Below are 24592 nucleotides of genomic sequence, written 5' to 3'. Positions count from 1 at the left end.
AAAAAAAAAAAAAAAAAAAAAAACCAGCACAAAGAAAATGGTAATCGAAGCTGTCTGAAAGCGGGGTCTGGCAGTACATGCCTGTAACCTCAGCTCTTAGGAGACCGAGTCAGGAGGACTCCGGCAAGCTCAGAGCCACCCTGAGCTACATAGTGAGTCTAAGGCCAGCCAGAAGTACGTCGTGAGACCCTGCCTCAAAAAACAGCAAGAAAAGCAAAAAGACACACTGGCGGTGGCATAAGCATAGACACATGGGTTAATGGACTAGCGCTAAGAACACACATGCATTTAAGATGGGTTGATTTTTTAACTACCAAGATAGTTCAGTGAGAGAAAGGATAACCCTTTCAACAAATGGTGCTAAGACAACTGGGTAGCCACATTTTTTAAAAAATTAAAGTTGATCTTCCTGCTGCATAAGATAAACAAAATTGAAAGCTTTGGTGATTCATAGGATGCTATCTAGAAGGTGAAAAAACAATGCACAAAATGGGACAAAATGTTAGCGATTCATGTACCTGTTAAGTCAGCATCTAGAACATAGACACAATTCAGGTCTTACAATTCGGCAGTAAAAAGACAACCCAGTTTGAAAATGGGCAAAGGGTTTGGTAGACATTTCTCCTAAGATGTGTAAAAGGCCAAGAAGCCCAGAAAAAATACTCAACATCTTTAGCCAACAGAAAAATGCTAATTAAAAAGTCCCGGGATACACTCCATGCCTGTAGGGTGGCTACGCTCCAAAAAGATAGATGTTAACAAATATTGGCCAGAAGATGGGAAAATAAGAATCCTCAGACACTGCTGGTAGGAAAATGGCCTCCCAGTGCCTCAAGGGGTTCGGCAGTCAGCACATAACCCAGCAGTTCCGCTGCTGGTCATGCATACGGGAGAAGTGAGCGCTGTGTCCACGCTCACCCTTGTATTCCAGCATTGGGCGTTCATAGCAACACTGTTTGTCATTGCCAAAAAGTGGAAACAACTTAACTCTCCACTGAGTGAGGGGTGGAGATGCTAATCTAGGCCTGGGGATGTAGCTCAGTGGTAGAAAGCTTGCCTAGCATGTGCGTGTGAGTATTTAATCTCCAATACTGAAAAAGGAAATCATATATATGAAGATATTTTTTCAGCTATAAAAAGGACCAATGTACTGATACTTGTTTACAACATGAATGAACTCTAGAAATATGCTCAATCGAAGAAGCCAGACACAGGCTGAAAGGCGGCATCCATGGTTCCCTCTAAATGCCTGTGAGAGTCAAATCTGTGCATGCAGAGACTGAACAGAAGAGGCTGCAGGGGTGGGTGAGTGACTCCCAGCAGGCACTGAGCTTCTCCTGGGGGAGACGGAAAGCATATAGAATTTTATATTGCTGCTGGTTACGCAACTTTTGAGTGTGCTAAGAACTACTAAACTGAACAGTGGAAATGGGTGAATTTTTTATCATGGTAATTATATCTCAATTGTTTTCAAATGGAGTTAATTGAAAGCCATGGCTCCCAAAGTAAGAACTGGAGCCTGGCAGCCTCATCTAACAAGCCCCGGGGAACTTGTTAGAAATGCAGGTTCTCAGCCAGCCATGGTGGCACATGCCTTCATGCAAGCATTGTGGGAGACCAGGGCAGGAGGATCACAAAAGAGAGTCCAGCCTGGGCAACTTAGGGAGGATTTGTCTCAAAATAAAAGGGCTGGGAATATAGTGCGGCGGGAGGGCCCTGGGTTCTGCCCCCATATGGGGGGTGGGGTGGCAGGGCAGGGGAGAGGAGGGGAGGGCCAGGGAAGGAAGGGGAGGGCAGGGAAAGAGAAGCAAATTCTTAAGCCAGGCGTGGTGGTGCATCCCTACAATCCAGCTACTTGGAAGGCTGAGGCAGGAGGAGTTCAGGATTCAAGGCCAGCCTGTCTCTAACTCTGTCTCTATCCCTGTCTCTGTCTCTCTCTGTCTCTCTCTGTCACTCTGTCTCTCTCTTTCTCTGTGTCTCTCTGTCTCTCTCTGTGTCTGTCTGTCTCTCTCTCTGTCTCTCCCTCTCTCTGTGTCTCTCTCCCTCTCTCTCTCCTCCCTCCCCCTCTCCCCTCTTTCTCCTCTCTCCTTTCTCTCTCTTCCTCTGTCTCTCTCTGTGTCTCCTTGTCTCTCTGTGTGTGTCTCCTTCTGTCTGTCTCTCTCTGTATCTCTTTCTCTCGGTCTCTCTCTCTGTCTCTGTCTGTCTGTCTCTCTCTCTCTCCTCCTCCTCCCTCCCTCCCTCCCCCTCTCCCTCTCCCTCTCCTCTCTCTCTTTTCCCTTTCCTCTCTTCTCTCACCCTTGGCTCCTGTTTTATAAATGCAAATTCTCAGGCCCTCATTCCAGCCCCCACGTCATCAGCCCTGGGGATCAAAGCTCTCCGAGGAATGTTGCATTGCACTCCAGCCTGAGAAGCTAAGTCCCAGAGATGCGTTCTCCAGGTGGTGTGAGTGCTCCTAGCTCGGGGCCCATGGAAGTCTGTATCAGACACTGACACGAACAGCCCCACAGAGCACTGCTTTGACTGGAATTTCCAATTAGCTAACTGTCCCAATTAATCCAAAGTTTCCATCAGCAGCTACATCTGTTTGTGCTTTGTCCCTTCAGTATGACTAGCCATCTGTCTTGTTCCTGCTTGTTTTAAGTATTTTTTGTCACATAATTAAATTACAGTGGTCTGCTTCAGAAGGGAAACTGCAGAGCTTGCTGGAGGAGTCGCCAGTGGCCACCCCCTCCCCCTTTTTTCCTCTGCATCTGCCCAGCAGTCACAGCCTGTGCTGAGTGTTTCTCCAGATGTGGTAGCTAAAGGGCTGGTGGGAACCTGGAAGGGCTTTCAGGCGCACTGGGAAGGGGTGTCTCTCAGAATGGACCTTGTCCTCCTTTCCTGTGGCCTCTACCACACTCTATCACTTTATGTATGAGTTAGTCCAGGCTCTTCTAGTGTTAGGGACCCAATCAGGCAGCTGTAAGTGACACCCCCCCCAGCCCTCATCTTGGCAGGACTGCGCAAGGGGCTTGGATGAGGTCACAAGACCCTGCTCTTTGGCCCTGCTTTCTTTGTCCTTTTCTTCCTCTTATGCCCTGTGAAGATGCTTCCATCCCATGGGGTCATCCAAAAGATGGTGCCACTGAGGGGAGGACTGTGTTCTTCATGGAGCAGAATACTCAGGGGATTTATTCTCCTCGTATGATGAGAAGTCGTGGGGCAAGGGCCACCCCTGGCTCTGGCAGCAGGTTAGGTTTCTGCCATCTGTCTTCCTCTTGTGGCTATGGCTTTGAGGGTGCCAGGAGATGGCTCAGTTCCAGCGTGCCCACACCTCTCACCGTGGTCCTGTGCAGCTGGCTTCTCTAACTTTCCATTGTAGTGGTGTTTTCTGGGGATGGTTTGGCCTCTTGGCAGAAGTTTAGGAGATACCTGAGGACTCCTTTGCGGGGAGTGTGTTTTTCAACAGTGATTCTCACATCTGTTCTATGTGGCTCAGGGCTGTTTATTTTTCAGTTGATCTCTGTCTTGTCCTCTCATCCCAGGGGGCCATTGGAGCCTCCCAGGCATGTAATTAGAGCTGAGTTCTGCCACGAGTCAGGGATTAAACTGCGGGCTGTGCTGTCCCATAACTGTGGAAGGATCCACTAGGTCCCCAGCTGCGAGGGACTGGCAGTGTGACCACAAAACTAAGAACACCTAGAGCAAGGAACACTGGCTCCATCAGATCTTTATAAATGCAGTGCCTCTGTAATGGTGGCAAGGCATGCTGTTTGGTGAGATGTTCCTGTGGGCGTGGAGAGGCACAGTCCTGTGGTATTCCCACGCCCCAGCAGACGATGGCCGCCTCCACTTCAAGGAGGGCAAGTAAGTTCAGGGGAGTGGCTGGCCCAGTGCCCACAGCTGGTGGCGGCCTGGACTTGACCCCAGCTGGACACCTACCCTTTGTGTGGCCCATCTCATCCTTGGCCTTTAATCTCAGAATGTCACCATTTAAAGCAATTGGGTGACAAAATAGTCAGCAAACCCCCACATTTCACAGAGCAGACTCAGGAAACAGGATAGTGTATCACCCCTTGCTGATCCACACCAGCGCAGGAGGGCCCAAGAGCCACTGCCAGCTGTGTTTGCACCCAGGCTAGGAGAGACAGAGAAGGGAGTTTGAGTGGAAGGCCAGAATTTCACTGATTTCTGGTACTCTGTTTTGTTTTGTTTTCGTTTTTTGAGACAGAGTCTCACTATGCAGCTCAGGCTGGCCTTGAGCTCACTTTGTAGCCCAGGCTGGTCTCAAATACTCAAGATCGTCCTGCCTCAGCCTCCCAAGAGCTGGGATTACAGGGTGTGTCACGACACTTGGCTAAATACTCTTAAAATACAAAGAAGGGAAAGATTGTCACTGATTGGCTGGGGTCAGAGCTTTGCAGAGGAGTCAGAATAATGGGGAGGGGACAGAGGGGCCCAGGGTGGGTGCCATCCATTGGCCATGGCCCCAGACCTAAATAATCCACACCCATACCCGGCTGTCTGTGGAAAGGCAACGTGTTTCACGTGCTGACATTAGAGAGTGCTAGTTGCCATCTACTTCATTGAATTCCTGTTCCAGCGGGGATCTCAGCCCTCTGTGAGGGGTTCGGCTGTGACAGAGACCTTTGGAGGAGTGTTCCTAAAAAAACAGGGGAGCCTTGACTCTGGCCTCCTGAGTGGGGAGAGGATGGGGGTGGACATCAAAGCCAGATGCAAGACCCATACGAGGCAAGAAGACAGCTGATGCCACTCGCTGTCTATGATGGAAGAAATCTGTCGTCCTGTTGCGTTTGTATCGATCTACAAAGCCACTCCTGGGCCTACAAGGCATCCAGGGTCATGTTCCCCAAAGTGAACTTTCCCGGTGTACAGAGATCACTTGTGGAAACGCTCTCGCATCTTCCCTGGGATGAGTTGGGATGCAGCTGGCAAGGAGACAGCCTGGGAACTTGGACAGACTGATGGGACAGAGCACCGTTCTACCCTTGGGCAGGCCAGTGTGCGGCACCTTGTGGAGGAAGATCCAGGAAGATGGATGTCTTTAGGATCCACGTCTAGGAGCGGTAGAGATGAGTTGTGATCATTAGCCAGCCACGTCCTCTTGGCTCATTTTAAGCAGGCAGCTTTTTTTTCTTACTAAATGTACTTATGATTATTTTGGAAGATAAAAAGCACAGATATACAGAACTAAAACAGCCAGTGTCAGCCTACGTTGCAACTTTAAAAGTTCATATACCATAAAATCTATCCCTGTGAATGGTACAATTGAGCATTTTTCTTGCTATGTGCATGGAGTTGTGTAATTCCAAAACATTTTCATTATCCTAAAAAGAAACCCCAGGCCCCCCAGCAGTGACCCCACATTGGCTCCGCCTTCCCACCCTCTGAGTACCACGGATCCACTTTCTACCTCTGTGGATTTGCTTGTTTTGGACATTCTGTGTAAATAGAATCCAATGAACAAATTTCTCCTTTCACAGAAGCTCTATATTGTTTGTCCTATTTTATCTATTTCTGTCCCGATCTTTCCTTCTTTCTGTTTTTTTTAAAACTTAATTTACAGTTTTTCTTTTTTAAAGAAAGAAGGGTACATCGTTGACTTGAAATCTCCCTCTTTCAATACAAGCATTCACAGCTGCCCTTTCCTGGCTAAGCCCTCTTCTCTGCGTCCTGTAAACTGTAGCAGGCCGCTTTTTTGTTTTCATTCATCTCCAAGTATTTTCTGACTTCCCTGGCAATTTCTTCTGTGACCCATGAGTTATTTAGAAGTCTGCTATTTAACTTGCACATATTTGTGATGCTTCCAGTTTTCCTGCTGTTGTTGATTTCTAATTTCATTCCTCTGAAGTTAGGTAATGTACTTTGCATAAGGTCAGTCTTTCTAAATGAACCGAGTCTTGTTTTATGGCCTGACATATGGTCTGTCCTAGCAAGTGATCTGTGCATGCTTGAGAGGACTATATACTGCTTTTCTGGATTTATATTGGTGTGGTTCATCAGATTTGAGGAGTTCTTTCTTTTTTTTTTTTTTTTTTTTTAATCTTTTTGAGATAGGGTCTCGCTCTGCAGTGCAGGCTGCTCTTGAGCTCACTTTGTAGCCCAGGCTGGTCTTGAACTCGCAACTATCATCCTGCCTCAGCCTCCCGAGTGCTGGGATGACAGGCGTGTGGAAGTTCTTATGAGTTCTCAAGGTTCCTTCCTCCCCTTCAATCCTGCTTCTCCTCTCGGAATCCTGTGACGCTTGCTGGCTCTGCCAAAAGTGCCCTTGGCTCTCTGAAGTCCTGGTTCTTTTTCTTCATTCTTTTTATCTTCTGGTTCCTCGGACCAGAGCACTTCCATTGCTCTGTCTTCAAGGTGGTCAGCTTTTTTCTCCTGCCTGTTCAGATCTACTGTTGAACCTTTCTGGTGACTTTTCTATTTTGGTTATTATGCTTCTTCATTCCAGGATTTCTGCTTGTTTCCGTTGGTCTTTTTGGTGAGATGTCATTCTCACACTCATTTTTTAGACATCAAGAAAGCTCCTTTGAGCGTGTCTTTGAGCAGCTGGCTGCGGCTTGCCTAGCGAACTCCGCATTTAGCCTGCCTCAGTGGGGTGTCTAGGCTGGGGATGGGCGATGCTCGTTTTGCATATCTTACGATTTTATTATCATTGTTCAAAGCTGGGCATTTTCAGCTGGGAACAACAATAATAAAACGATATAGTGCAGCAGCTCTGGAATTTATAGTCTTCCCCCTGCCTAGGGCGTGGCATTCTTTTTATTATGTTGTTATTTCTTTTGTTTATGTACTAACTGGAAAACCTGCACTCAGGTGTGTGTGGCCACTGAGGGCTCCACTAGGTTACCCTAGAGTCAGCTAAACATTTCTGTTGGTTCTAGGGATTGAACCTAGGGCTGAGCAACATCCCCAGTCCCTCTCCCCACCCCCTATTTTTCCTTTGACACTAGCGCTCCATAAGCTACTAAATTGCCCAGGGTGGTGCTGGGATTACAGGCCTGTCCATCATGCCTGGCCTGGGGAGTGACTGAACCCTTCACAACTCTGTGTCACGTTTTCCTTTTTTTGGGTGCCCAGCCTCACCATCAGGCTGAGATAAGAGCTCAGGGTGGCCTCAGGTCCCTGCCGAGCAGCAGCCAGCACTGAGGCAAACTTGACTGCACACAGGGTCTCTTCGGTTCCCAGGAGCCAGTGGAGCCTTTTTGCCAAGGCTCCTGCCAGCCAAGACCCTGCTCTCCAGCTTTTCGTTCTGATATTTTTGGTTAGTGTTCCATTTGCCCCAAGTGTGATCTTCCACTTCAGGCAGAACAGTTTAATCCTTGACTCTGATTCTGATTGCTTTCTACAGACTCCCCAAGGAAAAGGTCACCCTGGTGACCTTAGGGTTTGAGTCCTCTTGAGGATGGAAGTGGAGGCTTCCCGGGACTACCAGAGAGGTTGAGAAACATCATTCTGTGGAAATGCACATCCAGCATGCTTTGCACGCATAGAGGCTTTTAAATTTAAATTGTTATTTTTATTGGCCTGTGTTTGTGGTATCTACTGCTCCCATTCTTCACATGGGGTTGTCGGTTCATGTACAAGGTGCATCTTAATTTTTTCTGTGCCCCCTTCTCCTTCTCACCTTCTTCCTCCTTCCATTTCTCAGACCTCTTCCCACTTGTAAGAGATCTATCTTTCCATTTTGTGCTACCTGTCTTTTCTGTTGCTCTTCAATTTATTTGTACTTGGGATTTTCATACAAGAGGAAGCATAAATATCTAAGTGTGTGTGTCTGATTTATTTCACTTACCATTATGGTCTCAAGTTGCACACATTTTCCTATAAATGACTCACATGTACCCTTCTTTATAGCACAGTAGTCCTCCATTGTGCATAAATACCAGCTTTTCTTTCTTTCTTCTTTCTTTTTTCATTTATGTATTTGGTATAGGGTCTCACTACACAGCTCAGACTCATGGGATCCTCCTGTTTTCAGCCTCCCCAGCACTGGGATCACCGGCATACACCACCACACCCAGAGTTGGTTGCCTGTTCATTGCGCCCTGGGGGCAGAGCCAGCACAGCATGCAGACCAGGGATCGAACCCTGGTCCCTGCACTTGCCAAAGCAGGCGCTTAGTCTGCTAAACTATCTTGCCAGCCCAATACCAGCTTTTCTTTATTTATTCACTCAGTGGATATGTATAGACTGCTTCCAAGATTTAGCTGTTACGGAGTTGTGCTGCTGTACCCGTGGGTGTGCATGTGTCCTGTCGTGTGCCGTCTCTAACCCTTTCAGGAGGATACCAAGAAGGGAATAATTGGGCCAAAGGGAATTGCTAGGTTTAGTTTTTGAGAAGTCTCCATCCTGATATCCATAGTGGTTGTTAAGTTTACATTTCTGCCAACAGTCTTGCAGAGACAACCGTAGAGGGTTTTTATAGGCCGTTCGCAGGAGGCTTGCACCCATCAATCAGAACCAGCTCGGCCCTCTCTGCCACCTCTGGTGGCAGCCAGGCTGCTATTTTCCCTGTCCCTGCAGCTCTTGGTTTTCAAGGTTATTCCTAAGCGGGTGGGAGAGAATGGAAAAGTTAAGATGCCACAGAGCTCCCTGATCTTTTTGAGATCCAGTGTGATTTTTTTGAGATCCAGTCTGATTTTCTTAAACAGACTTCCCCAATTGCTGTAAACTGTTGGTTACTTTCCAGAATTCTAAACAGTGAGATAGCGGCCACTTCTGCCATTGTCCACATTGCTTTTACAGAGAAAAGAATTGTCTGCTCTCACCAACATCACCAGAAGCCTGACCCTGAGCCGGTCTGGCAAATGCATACTCTGTGCTCATTAGGATGCTGTGCTTGTGTCCAGTGGCTTTGCGAGGCCATTTTTCCTTGTGTGGATTTCCTTGGTAGGGCCCACTGAGGTAGGGACCGCCAGCCAGGACACCCACGCTTCCATCTTGCACCTGCTGCAGCCTGACTGTCTAGCCTTGGAGGAGAGGGGCCGGGCTCGGCAGGGTACCTGCTGTGTGCCAGGCTGTGTGCTGGGTGCTCTGTGTACACCGTGTCCCGGCTGCCTTCCAGCCACAGAGGCGGTGTCCCTGTTTTGCAGATGGAGAAATAATAAAATACAGTGCACCCACACTGTCCTGCCCGTGGCCAGTACTCTGTGTGTCATTGTTCTGCTCCTTGTGTGAGTGTGAACTTTGTCATCAGAGGAAGAGGGACAGCTGAGGTGGTTGATTGTTCCAGGTCACTTGAATGTCCTCGCAAGTTTGTCTGAGTCCCAGGCCTAGGTGCTGTCCACATCACCACTGCAGCTCCCGTGTCCTGTGCCAGATGAAGGATTTGCACTGAACAGACTCTGCTGGCTGCTTCCAGAGTGAGGCGGGTCTGGGATTCTCCGTGCTCCATTGCTGGGAGACACATCGTGGCATTCCTCTGTTTAGCTTGAAAACTCGAACCAGCAGTAGCCCAGCGGGTGTGTAACCCAATGTCTTCTCTCCCCTGCCTCCTTGCTGCTCCCTGCTCCCTGCAGAGGCCAGAGGGGACAAGGCCAAGTGGGTGTTCACCTGGCCACTCATCTTCCTCCTGTGCATCACCATCCCCAACTGCAGCAAGCCCCGCTGGGAGCGGTTCTTCATGGTCACCTTCGTCACGGCCACGCTGTGGATTGCTGTCTTCTCCTATCTCATGGTGTGGCTGGTGAGTGGGGAGTGGCGGGGGAAGGAGGACTTGGGCTCCAGGCATCACAGGAGCAGCTGGGCCACCTTAGGCAAGTCACTGACCCAGCTGTCTGCAGCTTATTCATCTCGGGAAAGGATTCTCAGCAGGATGCATGGTGCCGGACTGTGTGCACTTACAGAAGTGTCTTTTTATCCTCACAAAAATCCCACAAGATAAGCACTTTTATTGTTCCCATTTTACAAATGGGGAAAGCAATGTGTCCAAGGTTACCCTATTAATGAGTGCTGGCAGCAGGGTGGGATGCAGGCGTTGGCCTCCTGGTCCACCACCTCAATCCCTATCCTGAGCTTCGGGTCACTTGGGTACTGGGATTCTCAGATGCCACTGAACAGATGTTTTGCTAGCAGAGAGGTGCTGGGTGGCTTCTTGTAAACTCCCCTGGCCACACATGCCAGCTCCTGCTCAAACCATTGACTGCTGGGCCAGGATAGGCCTCTCCCCTGGGCTCTGTGACCCACCCAGAGCTCCCTCTTCCTTATCCTGAGTGAGGGGCACGAGGAGGACACGCTTACAGCATGGTTGTGGCACAGTGAGTAGTGAAGGAGGCTTCGAGTCTCTCCATTCTCATCCTTACGTCTGACCCAGGGCTGAGGTGGCTCTCCTTGTTGGCTTGGGAGAGCTCCCTGTAGACACACATAGACACACAGGCCCCTGTCCCTTAGCTCCAGAGGAAGGGTGCAGCATTAGGGGACAGAAGAGCCATGGAGGTCACATGAGGACAGATCTGAATCCTGGTCCTGCCTCTGAGGAGCCAAGAAACCTGCCTGGGCAAACATCTTGGCTCCCTGAGCTAGGGCTAGCCCGTGTGTGAGGTGGGGCAGCCACCAGTCCTGGGGAGGAAAAGGGCACCTCGCATACTACAGGTGCAGGCGCGTCCTGGCTCTGCACTCAGCCAGCTCCACACATACCTTCCCCATTTCCTTAGTCTCCAAGGCCCCCAGGAAGGATGGTACAGATAACAAAAAGCATGCCTCAAATATGTTCCATTTGCACATCGTAGTTCTCGGAGTAGAGGCCTGCCTATCTTCACATTTTAAGGAAAGGACCCAATTTTTCTTAGCAGTGGGAATTCCCAAACAACAAGAAAAGGTATTTCATGACATTTGAATATATAGGAAAATTAGGAAGATCAGTGAAGGAATGTGTGAAAATTCTAATTAGCAAGTAGGTAGGACAGTCCCATCCACACTGCCTTGACTTACAAATCCCACTCCTTTTTGTTGTTGTTTTGTTGTGAGACAGGGTCTCACTATGTATTCCAGGCTGAGCTGGAACTTACTAAGTAACCCAGGCTGGCTTTGAGCTTGTGGGGATGCTCTTGGCTCAGTCTCCCAAGAGCTAGGCTTACAGGCATGCACCACAATGCACAGCCCTGTCCTTGTTTCTTAAACTAGCACCAAAGCTACTTGGCGTGGCCTGGGGTCATAGGAGCCGATTACTAGGCACCTGTGGATTTGAGCCTCAGATGGCCTCAGCTGGGGAACTAGGCGAGTTTGACAACCGAAACCCGTAAACAAACTGGGCATGGTGCCTCACGTTTGTAATCAATCCCAGCACTTGGAATTAAAAGCTTGTCAGCCCCAGGTTGGCTCGCGGAGAGCCCTTTTATGGACAGTGTGGATTAAGCACTGCTGGATCCATTGTTGTCCCACCTCATCTGAGCTAAGTGCTGTCTTAGATCTTCATGGATGTCTCTGGAGCCCTCCGCAAACTTCCTGCTAGTAGAGCTGTTCATAGCCCACACACGCTGGCTGCACGCCAGGGTTAAGCTCTGTGCTTGGAAGCCATAGCTCATCCGGGGCTCCCTGAGCCTGAAATAGGGAAAGAGTCTCCCAACCTGAAAGATACCTGGGACCTGGGACAAGTGCATGTTCTCTAAAACCAAAGAATGGATTTTAGGAACAGTGCAGGTTAAGAGCAGAATATATTTACTGAGGGGAAGAAAAGCTTCTGTCCGAGAGAGGAACAGCAAGGAACCCGCCAGGTGGGTGGCCAAGGAATTTGCCCTTTGTAGGGACTTTTATAGAGCAAGACCATGAAGTGAGTCAGTTCTAAGGTGGGAAACATGGGAACTCGCACATGAGATGGGATAAAACCACGGTCAACAAATAAGATTACAAGTACAATTGCTCAAGTAAAATTGATGAAGTGGGATTCACATAGGGAAGAGAGTCCCGTAGCAAGCGGAGATGGCTACAGAACAGGGGCTTTTCCTGTAGGGGGCTGGGTCACTGGCTCATCCTGGCTTTCTCAAGGTGATAGAGACCTGTTTAGAATATCAAACCCTGATGTTTATCCCTAGGGAGGTGCGCATTTATTTGATCTTCTGTCTTGAGGTCTGGCCCGGGAGGGGTGTTGCCGTTTTCCAGCTCTAGATGAAGAGAGGTGAGGGGCTCAGATGCTTCCAGAGATTTCCACCTGGCTGCTGTCAGGGCCTGGCTACCTCTCCAGTGTCAGCAATGCGTGTGCATCACCATCTTTAAAATGCCTGTGTGTTCTTTGACCTGGAGTTCCATCTTTTGGAGATTTATCCTAAGGATATAGCGGGATAAAAGCTAAAGACGTATGCACGGAACAGCGCATTGGAGAGGCTGAAATTCCGGCTGCAGGATCAGAAACATTGGCTTGGATCCCTGCTCTGCCGCTTGCCAGCTGTGTGCCCGTGGACAGTGTGACTAATGTCTTGGAGCCTCCGTTGTTATAATTAAGGTGTCTCCCTCAATAGTGGGTAATAAATGATCAAGAACGTGAGATTATGGGAAGTATGACACCTTGTCGAAGGCCTGGCACATAGTAAGTGCTCAACAAATGTTCTTACAGTGAGCAACACTGTAAAAATAAAAGAGACCATCTGAGATACACAGCAGCGTAGGATTGGTGAAGCCTTTACAGGCGTACAGTGAAATGTAATTATCACTTTAAAAGATGTCATAAGCGATTCTGGATGGAAAGGTACTCATGATATATAATTATAAAATAGATATTGATAGTATAAACTAATATGATTTTTTTTCTAACACATAGATCAAAGTCAAGGTCAAGGATGCAGTCTAAAATAGAGGGGTTTTGTTTTGTTTTAACCCCAGTCAAACTCAGGACCTTGCACTTGCCAGGCAGGCATTTATGCCCTGAGCTATCTTCTCAACCCTAACACAGTGGTTTGCAAATGAGCTTCCAGACCCACAGTGTCAGGGTGCCGCCCACCTGGGATGCAAGCTTTTAGGCCTCACCCTGGAAACTTGGGGGTACAGCTTAGCAGTCTGCAGGGTCACAAGTCTTCCCTGACCCTTCCTATGTTCTCAAGTTTGAGAACCACTGGCCAATGTGAAAGGTTATGGTGATTCTCTGTGGGTCTTGAGAAAGGGTAGGTCATTTTTATTTTTGTTTCCATTTTATATTGCAAGTGTTTTAAGATAATAAATACATATTACTCCTGTCATGGGGGTGGGGGAAAGAACATTTAAAGTGTTTGTGAAACCATATTCCAGATTTTTTTCTCTTGGTTGCCACATTCAAGTTAAAAGCATACAGGTCAGCAAAGTCCCCACGGGTGTTCCACTGTGAGTTCACGTCACCCACCCCCTCTCCCGCAGGTGACTATCATCGGATATACACTTGGGATCCCCGATGTCATCATGGGTATCACTTTCCTGGCAGCGGGCACGAGTGTTCCGGACTGCATGGCCAGCTTGATTGTGGCCAGACAAGGTATGGCTGGACTGCGCCTTACCCTCCCCAGCCATCGGTTCCCTGCCCAGGCCTGGTGGCCAGGTTGTGCGACCGCAGACTGGCTTTTGCCAAGCCTGCAGAGAGGGACATCATGACATCTAAAATATCATGCAGTACTTCACCTGTGGGGCAAACACTGCCAAGATGAGACAGACGACTCTAGATCTTTGGAAGCCTTTTCCCAGATGGTTGCCTCAAAATGTGCATGTCCTGAGACGGCCAGTCAGCGTGGGGTTGCACGGAGCCCAAACCCAGACTTCAAGTAGCAAATGAGGAGGTAGTGAGACATTTCCCCATCTCAGGAAAGCAAAAAGAGCTGCCTATAATCCGACTATTTCCCTGTTCTTCCAACTTCTAGGAGTTACAGAATCTTTTCCTTTGTTTTTGAGATTTTTCTTTTTTAATATAAACAATAGGAGTTTATTTTTTTATAATTCTAGAGACACCCAAGAGGAAGGTGTTGGCCCATTTGGTGTTTGGCAAGAGCTACTCCTTAATTCATAAACCATAGTCCCTTCCTATAATCTTACATAGTAAAAGGGGCATAGAAGCTCTCTGGGGCCCGTTCCAAGAGCGCTAATCTCGTTCACCAGGTCCCATCCTCATAACCTAACCACCTCCCAAAGGCCTGAACTCCAATACTGTTGTCCTGTGGATTCATTTTTAGCATATGAATCCTATTTCGAGGTTTTCCCTTGGGGTTTATTAAGTGGCATAGGTTGAACAGATGAATGATAACTTACAGTCTTCAGAGGCAGAACAGAAGCTGTGACAAGCCCAGCCGTGACTCCCTGCTCCTTTTCTGCCAGTGAGGTGGCGTCACAACATGGGCGGCCACAGACCTTCCCAGAAGAGGAGCAGCTGTAGGTCTAGGGCTGGAAAGGGCATGTCAATAGGAGAGGAGTGCAAAGAGAAAGGAGAAAGGCCGGCTGGCCGGCCAGCAGGGCTGAGGAAGAGTGGAGGGGAAGGGCAGTGTCTGCGGAGGTCAGGTGGCAGGTGGACGCCTCACAGAGAACGGGGACAGCAGCTGAAGACCATGGAATTTAGTTGGGTGACCTTGGACAGGAGTACACTAATTTCCTAGAGCAACCATGACCACTAGGTGGCCTAAAGCAACATCGACCTACCTCCTTGCTCTGAAAGCAAGTTGTGGGTGGGGCCTCCCTGCAGGCTGATGGGGGGGGGATGGGGGGGAGGACCCTCCTGGCTCTTACTGGCCTCTTCCTGGTTCCCTGGCTGATGCCATTCCAGCCTCTGCCTCTCATGTCACCTGTTCCGTTCCATGTGACTTTATCTCAATGTGTTAACATCTGCAAAGACCCTATTTCCAAATAAAGTCAAGGTCACAAGTTCTGAGTAGACATGAATTAAGAGACCCTTCATCCCACGACAGTGAGTTAGAGGGAAGCTGGTGCATGCTGAGGGCCCGCCTGACATTCTGCAGCATGCACTCGGGTGGGGTCAGTCATGCCAGCTCCAGCAGATCACCCCAGCTGGGGGCATGGTGGCAAGCCAGGAGGGCAAGACAAGGTGCAATTCAAACAGCTGGTGAGGGGGAAGGTTGTGATGCCTGAAGCTTAAGGGCTTGAGGAGTCTGAGTGAGGTCAGAGAAGTCTCTTAGGACCAAGGGACAGGTGAGGTGTTGAGGCAGGAGACCATTTCAAGGTGGCTGCAGGGGATTGTGGGTTTATGGAGAGGAAGTATTCCGGAGGCTGGGATGGGGGTATACAGTGGGTGTAAGGGTGACACTGATGTGGCTAATAGTCTGACAGACATGGGTAGGATTGGACAGCTTCTTTACAACAGAGGGCACAGAGACTTTGCTCAGAGACCACTGCGCAAAGCAGGAGATTGTGCAGGCCCCCAACACCCTGCAGGCTCCGGTTCACCATGTGGCCCAGGGGGCACTGACCTGGTACATGGCAGAAGCAGACTCTTAGGGCCTGCCCTGGCCTCACTGAACCTGCGTCTTCAGATGAACCGGACCCCTGGATGATCTGCACACTCACAGGAGCTGGAGTTACTGCCCTGAGAGTCCTCCAGGGGCCCCACAGCTGCAGTACAGGAAGTCCACCAGCCTGAGAAGTTTGTCTCCTCTGTCCACACTGAGCTGTCTTGGTCCCCTCACCCCGACCTCCTCGCCAGGTGCAAGTAGCTGCTCCAAAGCAGTCAGCACTTGATGCCTTGTTTTACCAGACTGCACCCTGGAGGTCAGTTCCCAGGCATCTGACCACACAAGGGACCGAGCTACGGAGGGTATGAGGTTATCCTCAGAGCACAGGGGCAGGCAGGGAAGAGGCATCAGTCCAACTGGAAGATTTATGTGCCCGAGTCAGCAGACAACAGCCACAAGGACAAGCAGGAAGAGGTAGCCGGGCACACAGGCAGCATGGGTGCAGACAGAGATGGGCCACTTGTCTCCACAGCTGGCACCAACAGCTGCCCCGGCGACGTGATGGGTGTCAGCATTGTAACTCAGGCTTGTCATCCTGCAGACGTGTGTGTGCGGTGTAAGACAGGCGTTTCTAGTAGGACGGATTTCTGCCCTCATGAGGCTGATGCATACCACTGTGCTCCCTATTTTCTAATATTCCTTGAGTTCTTCCACATGTATGGTAAGCCCCATGCTGGACAATGTGTTGGGTAGGAGAGAGAAGAGTGGCGGCATGGCCCTCTGAGACGCCTCTGGTTTGCCTGAAGAAAGCTTACCCTTCTCAAAGCATCGGACATAAGCTCTGACGCAGTATTACTACAGCCCAGGCCACATGTGCCATTGCCTGGTAACAAATATGCATCGTGTCTGGGTGTACATGACCATGGGGTCACTTGCAGACCGTGTATTTCACCTTCTGCATGGGGAGGATGTCACCACCCCCTTCAGAGTAACTAGGAGGATCAAATGGGGCAAAGGTCATGGAGGGGCCACAGAGCATGCGAGCTGGTGAAGCTGGTAGCAGAAATAACAAAAAGCCTGGATTCATTCACTAAGGGTGACCTTACTGCAGATTGGATGATGAAAGCAACAAAGATACAACAAAGATGTGTCATCTCACAGTTCTGAAGGTCAGAAGTCCAAGGTTAAGGTTAGGCAGGGCGGCGCTGTCTAAGGCTGTGAGGGGAAAGCCTTCCCAGGCCCCACTCCCGACCATCTCCTGGGCTGTTTCCAATCTCGCTTGGGCTCCTCCTGTGTGCTGTGTGCAGATTTTTCCTTTCCACAAGGACTCTGACTGGATCTGCCCTCCCCATGACCTCATCCTTACCCTTTGCCCTTGCTAAAAACCCTGCCTCCAAATGCAGCCACATCTTGTAGGACTGCAGTGCTCCAGGACCCACACATTGAATTTTAAGACTCACAAATCAGTCCATAATAAAGCCCTTTATATTTCATGAAAGGCATAGGTCTCTGGCCCTGCAAAATGTGGTTTGAAATGTAGGGTCTATGAAGATGGAATTACTTTCTAAGCAGTAGCACCACTAAACAATTATAAGAGAGAACCCCTGTTTTCAGTGACCCACCCTTGATGAAGGAGACATGTTGGTTGTTTCCCCAGGCCTCGGAGACATGGCGGTCTCAAACACCATAGGAAGCAACGTGTTTGACATCCTAGTGGGACTCGGCATCCCGTGGGGCCTGCAGACCATGGTTATTAATTATGGATCCACAGTAAGTTCTTTTTACTGCATAAGGAAATGGGACAGGTGCATGTTACAAACAGAAGTGGCATTTGTCTTGTTCCAGCCCAGGCCTTTGGAAGATACACAGCCCCTTTTGGCACCTTGGCATCCTCTTTCTTTGATAGCTACCAGGACAAACTATGGGTGTTCCCAGGTGGGAGACGGTGTTGAGTAAGGTTTGGTCAGGGTCTTCCAGCACCTGTTACTGTATCAAGCCAGGTCCTCGGATGAGCAGAGCTGGGCTTTCAGAGGGGACTGGCCAGGCAGCCCAAGGCTCACGTGTGTGCTTACTGTTCCAGGTGAAGATCAACAGCCGGGGTCTGGTCTATTCCGTGGTGTTGCTGCTGGGCTCCGTGGCTCTCACCGTGAGTCCTTACATTCCAAAATTACAGGCCTTGTGCACACTGCTCGGGGCTGCCTCTGCCTCATCCCTTGTATGACTTCAGACACCTCCCTGGCACCTGCTCCTGTCAGTGAGGGACAAAGCCAAACCTGGTCTTGCTAAGAGCATCTTCAGCTGTCACAGCACTTGTCCTGAGCAGAGAACATGTTACCAGGAGAAGTGAATTCCATTGCTTTTCTTCTTGGTCTGGCGTTCACTCTTTTTTGTGCCTTCCCCCAAAACATGCACGAAAAGGATGCCCCAGTTGCAGTTTGCCAGCAATGGCTTGTAAGAGCCTTGGGAGACTTGCTTGGAGAGAAAGACCGCAGTGTTCTGAAGCAAAGGGCAAAGCGCATTCATCCCTAGCAAAGGCCTGGGACACATGAGCCCTCAGGAAGTGACCTCTCTGCCACGAGGGTGGTGCCTGAGTGTGCTAGGGTCAGCAGGGCCTGGCCAGAGACATATCCTCATGCTGTCAAGTCTAAATATTTGGGGCTGATTCTGGTCAAACTGAGGATAAGTCTAGCAGGCCCATTCACTTTTTGTAGGGCTCTGTTGGTGTCTTAGTGGCCCCTGGGAGAAAGTGAGGAAAGGATTTAGAAAATAAAGACAAGAGACACTAGCTGAGGTCAGGTGGTGGGCCATGCCTGATTGGCAAAGGGCCCCTGAACAACAGCAGGGTGTTGATTTATACCTTTGCAGAGTTGCCAGACACAAGGTTGCCTAGTGACTACTAGCCCACAATGTCCAGGCAGGATGTTTTTCTCAGGACAGAGGCAGCTTGACTGCTTTAGGTAGCAAGGCCTCATCCTGCCCTCCCACCAATGATCAATTTCCAGCTTTGGTGGCTCCTAACAATTCTTGTTTGCATTCTGCAGAATGATCTGGAGTTGCTAACATACACACTCACTTTTAGCTAAAAAGCCCTTGTTGTTTGTTGGCCCCCAAACCCAGCTCTCATACTCTCTCCTCCCAGGTCCTCGGCATCCACCTCAATAAATGGCGGCTGGACCGGAAGCTGGGCATCTATGTGCTTGTCCTCTATGCTGTCTTCCTGTGCTTCTCCATAATGATAGAGTTTAACGTCTTCACCTTCGTCAACTTGCCCATGTGCCGAGAAGACGAATAAGCAGAGATACCGCCCCGGGAGCTCCTTCGGCCACCCGTGACACTGGCGACCTCTTCTCTCTCTCCTTCCCCACTACAGGTCTGTCCTGTCTTGGCAGCCACTGCCTGTTCTTCCTGAGCTGGAAGGAAGGGCCATTGTGGTCTCTGCGTCGTCATAGGCCAGCTTCTGGGCATTCATGCCTCCTGGAGTCCTGCCCCCCTCAAGGCAGGTGTGGGGGTTCATTTGAGCCATGCAGCTCTACAGACCCCCGAGTCTCTGGCGCACTGTAGTCAAAGGACCTCTGTGTGTGGCTTTCTTTCTACCACCCAGGAAGCCTTGGAATGAGGCAGTCAGTGAGCGTGAGGTCTTCTGGGGTGAGTGCAGAATGGGACAGTTGCTCTCAAGTGTCCCCTCTGGGCCACAGGGTTGAGCCCCTTGGGTGGCACACGCCACTGGCAGGCAGTTGGTGAGGCTTGGAGGAGGCAAAGCGCCTGCCTGCTGGGGGTTGAGACCACGGTGGCTAACTTTCCACTCCTTTTTCTGGAAAAAAAAAATAATAATTGAAAGATTGGAAGCTTATTTTCCCCAGCAGAAGACAGAAAAGCAAACAAAATACTCTTAATATTCTTTTTATTGATGCATTAAGAAAATGAGCAATGAAATATTAAAAATAAAACATCATATAGATCATCATACTTGAAAATATCATTCCACACACAAGGATCATGATGGACCAAAACGATAACCCCTGTAGAAAATGAATCCTGTGTGTATCATCCTGCTTTGGCTCTAAGACTTTTGGTTTGGATTTAGAAAGCGGTGAAAGACCACATGGAATCAGGTGCTAACTCAGAGACACAGTAGGGTAAACCACAACGTTTACAGCCAGCTATTCCAGAACATGCCAGGCCTTCTGTATGATGCGACACACTGTCCCTTCGAGCATGTTGTTTCTTGTTATTGCTCTATTTGCAAAATCACCTGTGGAGAGATCCAGTTGTTTATATGCCCAACAAATTTCAGAAGTGATGGCTCATGAGAAGAAGAGAGATTTCCTGAAACACACCAAATTGCTCTCTGTTAGCTGAAGGCAAGTATGGAAACCATGTCTTAGAGTGTTTAGATCCAAGTTTCTTGAACCTTATAGTTCGCTACACATGAAAGGGGAAGGGGTTGGGAGTTGATTCAAAAACAGAAAATATGAAACAATGTTAAGCTTCTTCATAGCTCTATATATTTAAAGATTTATGAACATAAACCATCCTTGGATTCTAAAAGGAAAGCACAAATTAATTTTATATAGAGAGAGTGTTTTTTTTATTTTTTTAATGTTTCTATTGCAAAAGTCTATCAGATGTGATGCACTTTTAATATTGAGATATTTTGCACAAATGAAGGTATGGGACTGAGCCATAATGATTGGAGAAGAAAGGATTTGAGTGATTCACCAGAAGTCACTTTAAACTTGGAAATGATGAGTTTAAATACAGTAACTAATCCCTTCCTGAGACATGGAACTCATGACCCACACTGGAGTTTCTGACTATGCTCTTTAAGGCCTCCAGGATTTCCAAAGGAGGAAGTGTTCAAGCTTGTGTCCCTTGAGTTCCTGTAAGTACGAACGCACCGTGGAACCCCACTCCCCTTACCAGGCTTCTCTTTGGGGTTCACATCAGTATTAGTAACTGCACAAAGTCCAGGCTTCACTTCTTATCCCTCTCCCTGGATGTTAAGCACAGTAGTCTTTAGATTGAAACAAGAGTGATTTGTTAATCCCAAGGATTAACAAATGAGCTAATCCTAAAGAATTAGCTAAGCAGGAAAGGAGGAAGTCCCTAGATTCATTGATATAAACTGTAGTTTCACAGGGTTTCAGAGCCACTGGAGACCACTTTGTGTGCTGGTAGCTTAGATCACCTGGTGCACGCACACACACCTGTTTCCCAGACTCATGCAGGCTCTGAGTTCTTCTGTTTCCATTTTGATTCTCCTACCCACCCTGCAACGTAGATAGGAATGATTCCATTTAGCAGGCAGTGTAGTCTTGGAGAGGTTCTAGTTACTGGCCAGTAAGCAGCAGAGCTGGGCCAGCATCAGCCCAGGGCCCTCTCAGCTCAGCCAGGGCGCGTGGTCGTCCAGCCTGGGGTAGTGGGCGTGGCTGTACTGGTTATGCCTTTGCCCTTGTCTGGGGCAAAACCTTACCAAATACCTAATTGGCTCCTGCTTCTCCAGGTCACCTGTCCTTCTCTGATCTTCCTATTTTTTCCTGAAAAAGACCAAAAATGTTTTAGTTCTAACAAGGCACAGGCCACATGGCCTCTAAAAAATTCCCTGCTGGTTTTCAGCTCTCTGCAATCCTTGTATCGTTTTCAGAGAACATTTTCCAATTTCCCTCCTCTTCTTCCACAGAATCCACTGGAGGTTATAAAGTGTACTGCAGTCGCAGTTAGATGTTTAAAAAATTATATTTTCATATGTAGTATACGCCTCTTGGAAAGTTTTCTTTGGACTTCGATGTGCCAATGTAAGTTCCTGAAAGGCTCTATGCATTTATTATATCTAGGAAACTATATGTACACATAGTCAAAACATTCTATTTTTAACAAATATTTTTCCATCACAACTTTAAAGAATTCCTTGCTAAGTTAGGTCTTCATTTTTTAAAACAATGCTTTTACCACTAGGCAGGATTACTTCCTTTATTTTATCCCCACAGCTAATGAGCTCATTAGCAAGGGGTAATTACTTCTGCTACAGAATTAGGTTTAAAATTACATGTAGCTCTTCCCATTGGGTGGCAGAAAGTCAAAAGGAAGCACGGCTCCGATGGCAAATGTCCGCAGAAGCAGGCCAGGGGTCCCTGCCTCTTTCTGATTGGAACTTGCCCTCAGCAGCCCAAGCGCTGCGGCGGGCGGGTACTGTATGGCGGACACCTGGCCCTAGAGCTTGTTCTGGGTGGGCTGCCCTGAGAGCCTGAAAGCGGAGGACACTGTGGGCAGGTCTGTCTCGTCCCCTGCACAGCCCCGTCCTTCCTGGAACTCGGCCTCTAGTCTGCTGCCGCTGTGCTTCTCCAGCTGGTCTCCTGGGTCTCTGCCCTGCGCACAGACCTGGCTGCCCCTCTGGCTGTTCCCTGCTCCTTACCCTCCTCACCTGGGAGGCCAGCTCTTGCCTGTCCCTGGCTGTTCTCAGCTTTTGCAGACCTGCCATCGCAAAGGCGCACACCTTCTTGCAGCCAGGCTGAGCCAGGTGAGGTTCACAGCCCACTCAAGGGCAGTCCTGCAGACCCTGACCAAAGACCCTGTCCTGGGCTGCCCCGGCCTTGCGTACCTGCTCTTCCCTGGTGAGGAAGCTCATGGCCTGATTGCAGCTGCCGCCACACCTCAGAGCATGGGACCCCCACAGGTGGTCTCGGAAAGGTGTGGGCGCAGCCTTGCCTGGTACCTGTCCGTCCTCCTGGCCTTCCTTCTGCTTGAACCCTACAGCCCTTCCCTCACCTAATGTAGGAGGAAGGCCAGGGGCAGGGCCACCAGGAGAGGCCATTCATTGCCCCTCAGAAAGCAGGCAAGGAGCCCGGAGCCAGAGCCCAGGCTGAGGCTGCTTTGCATCCCCTCCCCTCCTTTCCTGAGTGTGCGGTGGGCCCATCCAGCTGACATACCCAGAGAAGTAGGGTCCTGTTCCACCTTTCAGAGTTTCTCTCAGAAGTCAGCAGCTGAGAAGGCTGAGAGCTCCAGTGGCCCCAGGGTGCACTGTGGACACTGCATGAGCCTTTAGGGAGGGCTCGTCCCACCTCAGCTATCTCCGGAGGGCCCCCGAATACGCTCCCACAGTTGGAGTCAACCTTCCCTGCAGGCAGCAGGTGTGCCCCTGACTCCTGAGGTGGCTACATCTGTGGCCACTCTCTTGCCACCATGAGCAGGTGGGTGTCGGCGTACATTTGAGAGAAGGGCCCTTTCTTCCCATTGTGCCACCTACAGGAGTTGTCTGCAGAGAGGCCAGATGAGCGGTATTAGAGCTTTGTATGTTTTAAGAGGGGTTAAGAAAACTTCAAGGCAAATGGCTTCCAGTTGCATCTGTCTTTGCCGCATCCTCAAACACTTCCAGGCATATACTGCTAAGGACACAGGCCCTGCTGTGCATCATCTTTGCCTGTGTGTTTCTAAGACACTCTGCTACTCCTGTGTGTCACTGCCCAGTTCTCCAAGTTGTGCGTCTTCCGCTCACTTCTTAGCAGGGAGTGAGAGCTTGCTCTCACATCACACGGGGCCTGAATGCCCTGGCACAGCACTGTGGGAGGCCCCTCCAGCGGGCCAAACCACACTGCCTGTGTGAAGGTCAGAGCCTTGCCTGTATGACTCCTCTGTCCGTTAGAGCTCCGAGCTGGGGCGTGGCTGTTCTTAGTTAAAAGCCCATTGACAGGTCTGGCACTGTCCACACCTATTCCTGCTGTGTTGCCAGGATCCGAACAGTCGCTCCTTATGCGCCGTGATAGCTGTGGTAGTCGGGATTTTTCCATTCACAGGGCCAGTGGGATCCTCAGTCCCGGAGCAAGAATGTACTTTCTGCATCTAGTACCTAGAAAAGAGTTTTTGAAAGAGAGGGACCATGCAGTGTTTGGTTTTTGAGGTGCATGGTGTGGACTAATCAGGCCTCAGAGCCCCTCCCTTCATCATTTCAGAATGCCCAGCAGAGTCGCCCTCTGGCAGGAAGAGGCTTTTCCTCCTCCTGAGGTGGCTCGGCAGTGAGCCAGGCTGCTGTTCCTGGCTTGTTCCAGCCCCTGGGCATCTTGCTTCACAGACATCCTGGCCTCAGCTGTAGACCCCATGGCCCACTCCCTGCTTCCCCAGATGGCTCATACTAGGGGCATTTGGGGACCCAGCAGACAGATTGTGGCTGGTCTACCAGGGATGGGGGTCCCTCAGGGTGAGGAGGCTTCATACGTGAGACCGGGCTTCCAGTTTATAACACTCACTCCCTGGCAGGGCGCCTCTGCCTGGGTCTCCATCCAGCTGGGAGTGGTTACTGGTGTTTGAACACAAAGAAAGCTTTGATTGCCCAATTGCCCAGAGAAGAAAGAGGCTGTTGGCCAGCGGGGGCCAGCCCCAGGGCAGACGCAGGATCCCTGAGGCGAGGGGGGAGGGAGGGAGGATGGCAAGGATCTTCCTGGGGCACAGCCTGAGCCTCCTTATAAACAACCCAAACCCAACTTCTGGGCTGTCCACATACGTCTTTTGGAGGCCCCACAAGACATTTCTGGCATGCTGGGCTGAGTGCCGCCGTCTTTGTTCATTCTCTGAGACAGGTAGAGCAGGAGCTATGGGTCAGAGAGTTGTAAATAATAAATATATTTATGCCGCTATTTATTTTTTCAATACTTGTGGCCTCCTGCACTGTGAATGCTCTGTGATATGAGATTCTTAGTTTAATAAAACTGTCATCAAATTTTAATGAATTGATATTACTGGTTCCTAAACACTGGCATGAGTTTACTTTTATTGTAAAGAGAAATCTAGAGTAAATATGAACTAAATTTTCCTAAGAAATCTAGCAGTCAGTATTGTCATGCAATATATCCTCTAATCTGTACACCGTCAATAAAATAAATGAGCCCATGTTGTCTTGCCCCTGGAGAGCTTCCATTCACGTTCTCAGAGACACATACATATTTGTATTTTTTGAAAAAAATTACACTGGAATAACAGCCATTGGAAACCATTTCTATTTGCATACTGAGAAAAAATAAACTTCAAAAAGGATTTGGGGTTGGAGCTTTTGATTCTACTGTTTGGAAATGAATAAAGCGAAGCGGAACTTGTAGCTGGTAGACTAGCATGAACGACCGCCCCTCCCCTGCCTTGTCCACTCCAGAGGTGCAGTACCCAGATAGTCACATCACACATCTCCCCACGTCGGAAGGGCTCCGGCTTGGCTGTCACCATCTTGAAAGTCCTAATGATTCTTTAAAGGGGACCCT

General features: G+C 49.3%; 1 protein-coding gene across 3 annotated transcripts in view; it reads left to right on the top strand.

Annotated features, from left to right (window-relative positions):
- Slc24a4 (solute carrier family 24 member 4) overlaps window positions 1–19137 on the top strand; it is a 188642-nt gene extending 169505 nt beyond the window's left edge. For all 3 annotated transcript variants that reach the window (XM_004635160.2, XM_004635159.2, XM_004635158.2), the window contains exons 13-17: window positions 9519–9685; window positions 13321–13435; window positions 17008–17120; window positions 17431–17496; window positions 18490–19137. In XM_004635160.2, the coding sequence (XP_004635217.1) occupies window positions 9519–9685; window positions 13321–13435; window positions 17008–17120; window positions 17431–17496; window positions 18490–18642 (614 nt within the window). In that variant the 3' untranslated portion in view covers window positions 18643–19137. The remainder of the gene's footprint in view (window positions 1–9518; window positions 9686–13320; window positions 13436–17007; window positions 17121–17430; window positions 17497–18489) is intronic.
- The last annotated feature ends 5455 nt before the right edge of the window (window positions 19138–24592 follow it).

This window comes from Octodon degus, unplaced genomic scaffold (genome assembly GCF_000260255.1).
Source record: "Octodon degus isolate 3935 unplaced genomic scaffold, OctDeg1.0 scaffold00070, whole genome shotgun sequence".
Lineage (NCBI taxonomy): Eukaryota > Metazoa > Chordata > Mammalia > Rodentia > Octodontidae > Octodon > Octodon degus.
The sequence above is the reverse complement of the archived record's forward strand: the minus strand, read 5'-3'. Positions and strand labels throughout refer to the sequence as shown.